The 11,389-nt window shown below is 35.5% G+C and overlaps 1 protein-coding gene across 1 annotated transcript; it reads left to right on the plus strand.

Annotated features, from left to right (window-relative positions):
- Nucleotides 1–2,246: 2,246 nt before the first annotated feature.
- Nucleotides 2,247–7,388, plus strand: LOC131804002 (uncharacterized). The gene is made up of 3 exons (XM_059126115.1): nt 2,247–2,328; nt 3,448–5,040; nt 6,991–7,388. Exons 1-3 carry the CDS (start codon nt 2,247–2,249, stop codon nt 7,386–7,388), a joined length of 2,073 nt encoding a protein of 690 aa, XP_058982098.1.
- Nucleotides 7,389–11,389: the final 4,001 nt, after the last annotated feature.

Raw genomic sequence — 11,389 nt, forward strand, 5'->3', positions numbered from 1 at the left:
AGGCGAATATTTTAATGGATTTTTTTAAAGCGCGTATGTTTTAAAACAGGTTTTATAGAGTTCTCGAACTAAAGTTTTTTTTTAATTCTTTCAAGCTCCAAAAACTCGTTAAGGCATACTGACGTGGAGTTTTTTTAATATCCTTCCCGCACTACTTTCCCGCACAAGTCTCAAAGGCGTGGATTTGCTTAAGAATTTTTCAACACTTCTCAAAGCCCATAAACTTGGAATTTTGAAAACTTTTTTGTGGAATATTACAAGACCCATAAATTTAGAATTTTGAATTTTTTTCTGGCGTTTTCCAAGGCCCGTAAGCGCGAGTTTTTCGACGATTTATTCTGGACTCTTTCAAGAATCAAAGGCATGACTGGTTTCTATGCTACTCCAAGGCCTGAAGGCTTCGATTTTCCTTAAAAAGTATTTTAAAAGTTTTTTTAATCCCCCAAGGCCGAAAAGCGTGACATTTTTGAAGATATTTTCAAGCCTTCTCTAAGGCCCAAAGATGTTATTTTTTTAAAGATTTTTTATAAACTTATCCAAGATTCATAGGCGTGAATTTTTCAATGATTTTTTCTTGACAAACTAAAAATAAATATTGAAAAAAAACTAATACCAAAAAAAAAAAAAAACAAATAATATCATAAATAAGAATTATATAACTTTTCCCATTCATTTTAAATAATTTATTTTTGGTTATAAGTCATTTATTATTTGTTAATATTTATTGTTAGTTTGTTTTCATATTTTATTATTTAATTATTCATTATTTATTACTTATTAGTTATAATATATTATTTTTTTATTTTATATATTTGTTTACTAATTAATATTTATTATTTATTTTCTTTTATTATTTTTTGTTACGTATAGTTAATTATTTTGATTATTTTCTGTTATGAATTTTTTATATATTATTTGTTTTTTTATTTTTTTAATTAATTTTTATTAATTATTAATTAATATAGGGTTAATTGTTATATACTTTTTTGGTATTTGTTAAATCACTCAAATGATTTTTTAATATTATTTAAATTTGATTTGTTGCTCAAAGAGCATTTTTGAAAACATAACATTATTTAAATTAATTATTTTCAGTACTTAATATTTTAACGCTACAAGAGCCACCTTAATGTCATTTTTTCTGTTTTCCCTTTTTTATTATTTACTTTGAATTCGCCCTAAAGAGAATCCATCATAACTAGCATTGTTATTGTAAATATGGATGAGCAGTCAGACGATCAAGTGATAGGCAGAGAACGCACATACGTACAAACATACATACATACGTTGAGTGCATCATATCTGTTTATGTTATTGCTCTGCCTCTGCTGATCGCTCTGCTGCTATTCAATGTAAAAAATATTGTCCCGCTATTCTTTTGGTTGTTAAACCAGAATAGAAAAACAATAAAACATTCTTATTTGAAACAACTAAAGAGTGAAGAAGTGTTTTAATTTGGTGATGGGCTAGAGGCAAACAAAAAAGTAGATATTACCCAACACAGTGGTTGAGTAAAAATTGCAAATTAATTTTGGAGAAAATTGCATAAAAATTAAGCTAAAAGTGGAACTAAACGAAGGCGAGAATTTTGGCGTGTCTCAACAGAGGAAGAAAATATTTGGACAAATTGCTCTTCCAGGAGAAAGAACTTGCTCAGGGAATTCTACTTGCTGTTGGATAACCGTGGTCAGATTAAAGGCGGAGAGGTGTATTAAAACACCTTTGTCGTAAGTGGCCCTATAGACAAGACAATTGCCCAGAGTAAGTCAATTTACATACTCAAGTCGAACCCTTGAGTTAGGAGTGTGTTTAATTACATATGAAACATATTCCGGGGTTGTCAAAATAGGCAATCCTCAAACATTGGCGACCGTGACAGGACACTTGTGTCTTTTTAACCCAAAAATTTTGCTCCATATTACCCAAGTGCATTTGGATTTTGTTTGCCCGCCTTTTTACTGTCAGCCATTACTCCGTCATTTTGCAAAAGAATCGAAGCCATTTTTATAAGCGATAAGGAATATTGCTGAATTGAAAAATTAGAGTGAGACAGCATTCTCGCCTACTTTTCATCTAATTTTTTGGTGCCATTTTTAAAACTATCGTTGCTCAAGTGGCTGAAGCTGAAAATTAGACTGAGACGGCATTCTCATAAACCGGCTTCTCTTTCTTGCGCAACATAATCCTATCATCGGTAAACAACGGAAAACATTTTTACACAAATTTATACTAAATTATAATTCCAAATGACTGATGAACAAGTCCAGGGTTCCCAAAAGGACACAACCATTGAGGAATTGAAACAACAACGTGGCTCGTCAAAGGGGAGTATGACCCGAATTAAAAATATAATTGAATCCAACACTTCATTGTCTCATACAGAACTTGAGTGTCGGTTGGGAATTGTAGAATCCCACTACAAGCAAGCTTCTTACTACCAAAGTCAGATAGAAAGATTGTCTCCCAGAGATAATGGAAGAGCCGAAATCGAGGAACTATATGTTTCAATTAAAACTAAAATTCTTACTCAAATTGGGCAAGATAGACGTCCTAGTGTAACTGATCAATCTTTTGTGTTGCCTCATGTCCCATCTAATAGATTACCCAGCTTAAAATTACCGAAGTTTGACGGGAAATATCTGGAATACAAGAACTTTATAAATACGTTTAACAATTTGGTCCACAATGACCCAAATATTTCTACTTCGGAAAAATTCAACCACTTACTCTCGTGTCTTAGTGGGGAAGCGCTTGCAACCATAAAGGCATTCCAAGTCACAGATGAAAATTATTCTAGTGCCCTTAAAAGATTGAAGGAGCGGTACGATAATGACACACTAATCTTTCTTGAAAATGTGACATCAATGTTTGAACTTCCGAAGTCCAATAAACCTGTTCCAAAGCAATTGAGAAATATTGTGGATACAATTTCTGCTCTCTATAGCTCTTTGAAATCCCTTGGCTCCTGTGAACAAATTTGTGATGCCTTCATAATTCATCTCGCAATGAGCAAGGTTGATTCTGAAACCAAACAACGATGGGATGAATACATCGATTACTCTAAATTACCCTCTTGGACTGAATGTTGCTCCATGTTGGACAAGCGTTGTCAGCAATTGGACGCACAGTGCCGACGGTCTTCAAAACAGCATAACCCTACCATAACAACAAATTACTCACATAGTAATAATCAAAAACAACATTCATTCGTAACAAAAAATGTGGCTCAAGATTTTGTGTGCAGTCATTGCTCCAAATCGGGTCATATGATATCAACTTGTCAGCGGTTCATCGTTCTTACTCCTAATCAACGAATTGAACAAGCTAAGCAACAAAAACTTTGCCTCAACTGTTTATCAAAAGGGCATGGTTACATACAATGCCCCTCAAAATATTCATGTAGATTTTGTAAACAACGTCATCACTCGCTTCTTCATAAGCAATTAGAACCAACCTGTCCCCAGAAAGAAGAAGAACCGTCATCATCATCTGCTGCTACACATAGCACCTTTCAAAACAAACCCAGTCCCCAAGTGAGTGCTGTTATTCTTGCTACTGCATTAGTATTGGTTCGTGACTCAGAGGGAAAATATCAACTGGGCCGTGCTCTGCTTGACTCTTGCTCTCAAGTTAACTTCATAAGTGAGACATTATGCAAATCTCTTAATCTCAAGAAATGCACAAATTCAACAGATGTCTCTGGAGTTGGCTCTTCGAAGTTGAGAGTCACTCATAAAACACAAACGACAATAAGATCTCGTCTTAATAACTTCAATATGTCATTAGAGTTCCTGGTTTCTCGCAATATAACTGGTTATCATCCTGATGATAATCTTTCCGTTAATGATTTCAATTTGCCCTCCAACATAGAGCTAGCTGATCCAGAATTTCATCGTCGACGAGGAATCGATATTTTACTCGGAGCAGAATCATTCTTTTCGCTCTTATCCGTTGGTCAAATTAAACTTGGAGAAAATTTGCCCACTTTACAAAAAACTCTCTTGGGATGGATTGTCTCTGGAAAGTATACAAGTCAAACGGCAATATCATCACAAAGGTCTACTTACTCCATTGTACAACACAAAGATATTTTCCAAGAGATAAATAAAAATATTGAAATGCTATGGAAAATTGACGTCGTTGAAAGCAAATGCCAAAATATGTCCCGAGAACAAAAAGTATGTGAAGACCATTTTGTGAAAAATGTATCAGTTCAATCGGATGGACGCTTAATGGTGAGATTACCCTTTAAAGGTGACCCAAATGTGCTTGGCGATTCACGAGACATTGCCCTGCGTCGTTTCTTTTCCATAGAGAGAAAATTGAACAAAAACCCTGAATTAAAAGAGGATTACTCAAAATTTCTTAAAGAATATGAGGAATTGGGCCATATGTCTCAGGTGGACGACACTAATATTTCAGTTCCCAACTATTACATACCACATCACTGTGTTCTTCGCCCCAGCAGTGTGTCGACCAAGTTGCGTGTTGTCTTCGACGCATCATGTCGAACCTCTTCACAAACATCCCTGAATGAAATTATGATGGTGGGTCCAACAATCCAGAACAATTTATTAATTACTCTGCTTCGTTTCAGGTGTCATCGTTACGGAATGACAGCTGATATCGTCAAAATGTATCGTCAGGTTTTGGTTCACCCTGAGGATAGACAACTTCAGCTTATACTGTGGAGAGATGACTCCACCAAACCGATAAAAACATTTGCCCTCAACACCGTTACATACGGGACAGCTTCGGCACCATATCTCGCAATTCGAAGCCTACATTATGCCGCAGAACGTTTTCCCAACCCATACGAAGTAGGAAAAGGCATAATCATGAATGATTTTTATGTCGACGATATGGTTACTGGAGCGGATGACCTTGTATCTTTAAAACGCATTAAGAACGAAGTCACCGAAATTTTATCTTACTCGAAATTTTCACTCTCGAAATGGCATAGCAATTACCCAGGTTATGTCTCAAGTGAAGATGAAGTAAAAGAAATGAAGCTAAATGATGACGTCACAAGTACTTTGGGTATGACATGGCACTCAGATAATGACACATTCCATTTTGAGTTTCGCCCATCCAAATCATATGTACATAATACGAAAAGAAACATTCTTTCCCTGACGTCGACGCTATTTGACCCAATGGGTTTAATAAGCCCTCTCATCATCAGGTCAAAAATATTGCTCCAACATCTTTGGATCATAAAATGTGATTGGGATGAATCAGTTCCTCAAGAAATTGAATCAGCTTGGGAATCCATCATGGCTGATTACAATAATTTGTCCCAAGTAAAGATTCCTCGATACATTCGACTACCAAATTCAACTAACATAGAGGTCCATGGATTTGGAGATGCTTCAATAAAGGCATATGGTTGCTGTTTATATCTTCGCTGTGAAGATTCTTTGGGAAACATAGCAGTAAATTTAATCGCATCAAAGTCAAGAGTTGCGCCTTTGAAAACGAGAACATTGCCTCGATTAGAGTTGTGTGCTGCTCATTTACTCGCAACCTTCTGGAGCCAATTAAAGCAATATTTTAACTTCCCGATTTCTCAAATCTACTTCTGGTCGGATTCTCAGATTACTCTTCATTGGATTAATTCCCACTCTTCAACCTTGTCTACTTTTGTGGGTAACAGAGTAGCTGAGATTCAAGAAACTTGCCCTGATGTCCTATGGCAATATGTTCCTACTGAATACAATCCCGCTGATTTAGTATCTAGAGGTTGTTCTGTTTCCGATATACTGGTTTCGCCTTGGTTCGTAGGCCCTTCCTTCCTTATGGGTCCATCTTTCAATTGGCCAAATTATTCTGGCCCAAGTCTAAGCGAAGCGGACATGCATATTGAAAGACGAAAAATTACATTGATAACAAAAAAGGAGGACTTACCCTATATCCTAAAAGCAGTCCATAAATTCAGTAACTATTTAAAATGTCTCAGAATATTCTCATATATATTTCGAATTCGTTCAAGAAAATCGCTCCACTTGCCCTCTATATCTCCAGATGAGTTGACACATTCTCTCCATAGGATAGTCTGGTGCATTCAACAACATTATTTTTCGGAGGAATTCCTTGAAATATCAAAACATGGATTTGTCTCTGGTCAGCTGTCATCATTGGCTCCATTTATAGAAGATGTCTCTGGAGTGCAATTAATAAGAGTTGGCGGCCGATTATTAAATGCCGAGCTTACACCAGAGATGAAGTTTCCTTTGCTCCTGCCCAAAACCGATCCCTTCGTAAAAATCATGGTGATCTACATTCATCGCTCTAATTACCATGCTGGTCCAAGAGCCTTAGTATCTTTGGTTCAGCAGCAATTTTGGATTGTCAATTGTCGGTCTTTGGCCCGAAAGGTGGTTCATCAGTGCATACATTGCACAAGATACAAACCGAAATTACTCACTCAGGTAATGGGCAACTTACCCAAGGATCGAGTTACCGGTTTCCGCCCATTTGATGTTGTTGGAGTTGATTTTGCTGGTCCCATACCAACGTATCTCAGGATTCGAGGGAAAGCTCCATCAAAATCCTACATTGCTGTCTTCGTTTGTTTCGCATCAAAGGCAGTACACCTAGAAGCGGTATCCGACTTGTCCAGCGAGGCCTTCATAGCAGCATTAAAGCGGTTTGCTGGCCGCAGAGGTGTACCGTCAAGAATTTATTGCGATAACGCTACCAATTTTGTTGGAGCAGAGAGGAAATTGAGTGATTTTCATAAATTTTTCCACCTCGACAAAAATAAGGAAGCAATTGCTCATTATTCATCTGCGAAGTTCATAGAATTTTCCTTCATTCCTCCCAGAGCTCCTCATTTTGGTGGACTATGGGAAGCTGCTGTGAAATCAGCTAAAGGCCACTTGCTCAGAACGCTCCCTAGTGCTCGTCTTACATTTGAAGAGCTATGCACAGCCCTTGTTGAAATAGAGGCAATTTTAAATTCCCGTCCTATCTGCCAGATATCCACAGATCCCAACGACTTAGAAGCGCTTACTCCAGGGCATTTACTCATTGGTTGCCCGTTGCAGTGTATTCCAGAGAAGATAAAATATGACTCTGACATTTCTCATCTACAACAGTGGCAACGAATCTCAGCCATAAAGTCTCATTTCTGGAGCAGGTGGCACACAGAATACTTGGCTCAGTTACAAAATCGTTATCGCTGGAAAAACCCACAACAAAATCTTCAAGTCAACGATATGGTGCTCATACACGAAGACAATGTTCCCCCCATGAAATGGACCATCGGTCGTGTTACCAAACTTATTCCAGGAGCAGACGGTTTTGTTCGAGTGGCAGAAGTCAAGACATCACAAACTACATTAAAGCGTCCCGTGGCAAAGTTAGCCGTACTTCCTAAAGAATAAAGTTTGATTGAAACCAGGGTTTCAATGGGGCCCGGGATGTTAAATCACTCAAATGATTTTTTAATATTATTTAAATTTGATTTGTTGCTCAAAGAGCATTTTTGAAAACATAACATTATTTAAATTAATTATTTTCAGTACTTAATATTTTAACGCTACAAGAGCCACCTTAATGTCATTTTTTCTGTTTTCCCTTTTTTATTATTTACTTTGAATTCGCCCTAAAGAGAATCCATCATAACTAGCATTGTTATTGTAAATATGGATGAGCAGTCAGACGATCAAGTGATAGGCAGAGAACGCACATACGTACAAACATACATACATACGTTGAGTGCATCATATCTGTTTATGTTATTGCTCTGCCTCTGCTGATCGCTCTGCTGCTATTCAATGTAAAAAATATTGTCCCGCTATTCTTTTGGTTGTTAAACCAGAATAGAAAAACAATAAAACATTCTTATTTGAAACAACTAAAGAGTGAAGAAGTGTTTTAATTTGGTGATGGGCTAGAGGCAAACAAAAAAGTAGATATTACCCAACACAGTGGTTGAGTAAAAATTGCAAATTAATTTTGGAGAAAATTGCATAAAAATTAAGCTAAAAGTGGAACTAAACGAAGGCGAGAATTTTGGCGTGTCTCAACAGAGGAAGAAAATATTTGGACAAATTGCTCTTCCAGGAGAAAGAACTTGCTCAGGGAATTCTACTTGCTGTTGGATAACCGTGGTCAGATTAAAGGCGGAGAGGTGTATTAAAACACCTTTGTCGTAAGTGGCCCTATAGACAACACAATTGCCCAGAGTAAGTCAATTTACATACTCAAGTCGAACCCTTGAGTTAGGAGTGTGTTTAATTACATATGAAACATATTCCGGGGTTGTCAAAATAGGCAATCCTCAAACAGTATTTATTATTTTTTTTATTTATTTTATCCACAATTTATTATTTATTTGGAAATTTATTTATTATTCGATTGATTTTCTAAACCAATCACATGACTGACCACCCTACTTAACTTTTTTCCGGATTTTCCATTTGTCCTTCAAAAGGTATTATTTATGCATTAAACTATTCGATTTCATCTTGATTAGATAATCGTCAATTGTGAATAAGGATATTGTCCTTAAAATATCCTAACTATGTCACGTTTTACCAACAACAGCCTTAGACTGGATTAACTCTTTACTTTTTCGACAAGACCCAATTTTTCAAATGTTTGATCAAATTTCACACATGAAACGCCAGTTGTGACATTTACGCCTACGAACACTAACACAAAACATTGTTGTTCTTGGCCACTTTATCCCCAGGAAAAAGGACCTTTATTGGTGATGTTTGCGAAACTAAACAAAAAACAAAAACAAAACAAAAAAGGGATGTGGTATTGTTTTCCAACCATTTTGGGTTGGCCAACAACAAAATCGTTGACAATAAAAAGGGTTTCCTGTATGGTTTTCCAGCACTTCAAGGGGACACATATATATGAGTGTGTGTGTTAGTGGGTTTGTTATTTCAACCACTTGGATTATCCTTTCGAAATATCACATGCATGCTTTTATCGCCCAAAACAAACCTGTACCCTCCAGCCGCCTGGTGAAAAAAAACATCGAGAAAGTGGCAATTTGTTAAGTGAAGAAGTTTTCCAATTCGAAGATACTTTACCTGAAATCTAATGCCTCCCTGGGGCGTCAATATAATCGTCGGGGCAGTAATGATTGTATTTGATGCCAGTATTCAAACCCAATTTGATTTAGTGACAGAGGAGAGAAGAAAAAACTTTTTTTCGGAGGGAAGAATGTGTAGTTTTCCCCCTTTTTGGCCAAAGTGTTGAAAACAATTTGACCAAATCATTTATTCGCCCAAAAACGAGAAATGGTAGTGGTAATATAAACTCCATTATGGCCATGACATTGAGTGTCAATTTAAAGGCCAGTAAAAATGAAGGTGACATATGAGTAGGACAATGCGATAAAAGTAAGGAATTCGAAGGATTTTTGATGACAGGTGATTAATGAGATGTGGAGGATAAAAAAGGGAATAAGTGAGCTTTGTGGTGATGGGCTGCCAATTGGATTTATGTGGAAGGAATGGAGAATCCTTTTGAGGGTTATATAAATACAGAGAATTATAAACTTGCATTTCTCAAAGATCCTTGAAAAAATATTCTTTAAAAATCCACATTTTTTATTTATACTTTGGTCCTTGAAAAAATATTCTTTAAAAATCCAAGTTTATTTATCCTTTGGTCCTTGAAAAAATATTTTTTTAAAAATCCACGTTTTTTAACCTTTGGTCCTTGAAAAAAATATCCTTTAAAACATCCACGTTTATTTATCCTTTGGTCCTTGAAAAAATATTCTTTAAAAATCCAGGTTTATTTATCCTTCGGTTCTTGAAAAAATATTCTTTAAAAATACACGTGTTTTTATCCTTTGGGCCCTGAAAATATATTCTTTAAAAATCCACGTTTATTTTTCCTTTGGTCCTTAAAAAAATATTCTTTAAGAATCCACGTTTATTGTTCCGATAGTCCTTAAAAAAGTATTCTTTAAAAAATCCACATTTATTTATAGTTTGGTCCTTGAACAAATGTTTTTTAAAAATCCACGTTTATATGTCCTTTGGTCCTTGAAAAAATATTCTTTAATAAATCCACTTTTATTGGTCCTTGAAAAAATTTTCCTTTAAAAAATCCATATTTATTGATATGTGGGTGTTTGTGAGTCCTTGTTGATCCTTAAAAAAAGATTTAGCAAAAACCCACTCTTGCGTCTCTTGATCCTAGAAGTAATATTCTCAAAAATCTGTTTTCCTATACTAGGAAAAATATTCGTTAAAAAATTCGTGTAATCTCTTGTCTTCTCTATTTCTACAACAACAATAGCAACAATAACAATTATGATGTCTATTATGTTTTCATACTTGTTCCTTTCGGTTTTCCAACTTGCTCCGTCTTCTTACACTGATTTTTCTCTTTGTGATTTCTCTACAAATTATGACCACTACTAAGGTCATTATACGCGTTTAGCTTGCAGTGAGTGTTCGCATGTTAGCCTTAAGTGTTTATAACCAACAACATCAGAATCTCCACCGCCGACAAAAACAACAACAAGTACAACACAATTGTCCTTGTCATTATTTGTACTTTTGCTTTGACTTCGAAGTGGTAAGGACGATACTTAAGATTTCAAGTTTGTTATTACTCAGCTCCTTCCTCTTCTTCATCGTTTTGTTTCTGTTTTACCATAGTAACAGTGCAAATGAAAAGCATGGAAGAAAACAAAATGCCAATAAGCGCAAAACTTTTAATGTCTTTAATGTTCAGAAATCATAGTGGACACGGAGGTGGCTTAACATCCCCGGGGGGTTTGTGTTAATGTAATAGTGCCATTAAAAATTGTCCTCAAGGATTGTTGAATGGAAACTCTCGCATACCAAACCACCCAAAAAATATAGTAAAGTGTTGTCTATTTTTAGGCGTTTAAAAAGTTAATATTCCGCTAATTTATGTGTTTTTTCTCAAGGCAGCAGACGGCTCGGCTGCCAAATCTATTTTTAAAGGGAGATTATAAAATTCATTGTTTCACAAGGTAATTTTTTTTAAAGTTTGGATTAAAATCATATTGAAAGGCTATAGTAATGTACTTTTAAAGAAATGTTTGAATTCTGAAAGCTTCAACTCACTGTTCTTCAAACTGAGTCGAGGATATTTTAGGAAATATTTTTTCAAGAACCACCAGATCAATAAACCTGGATTTTTAAAGAATATTTTTTCAAGGACAAAAGGATAAATAAACGTGGATTTTTAAAGAATATTTTTTCATGGACCAAAGGTAAAAAAACGTGGATTTTTAAAGAATATTTTTTCAAGGACAAAAGGATAAATAAACATGGATTTTTCAAAGAATATTTTTTCAAGGACAAAAGGATAAATAAACATGGATTTTTCAAAGAATATTTTTTCAAGGACCCCCGGATCAATAAACGTGGATTTTTAA

This window comes from Musca domestica, unplaced genomic scaffold (assembly GCF_030504385.1).
Source record: "Musca domestica strain aabys unplaced genomic scaffold, Musca_domestica.polishedcontigs.V.1.1 37, whole genome shotgun sequence".
Taxonomy (NCBI): domain Eukaryota; kingdom Metazoa; phylum Arthropoda; class Insecta; order Diptera; family Muscidae; genus Musca; species Musca domestica.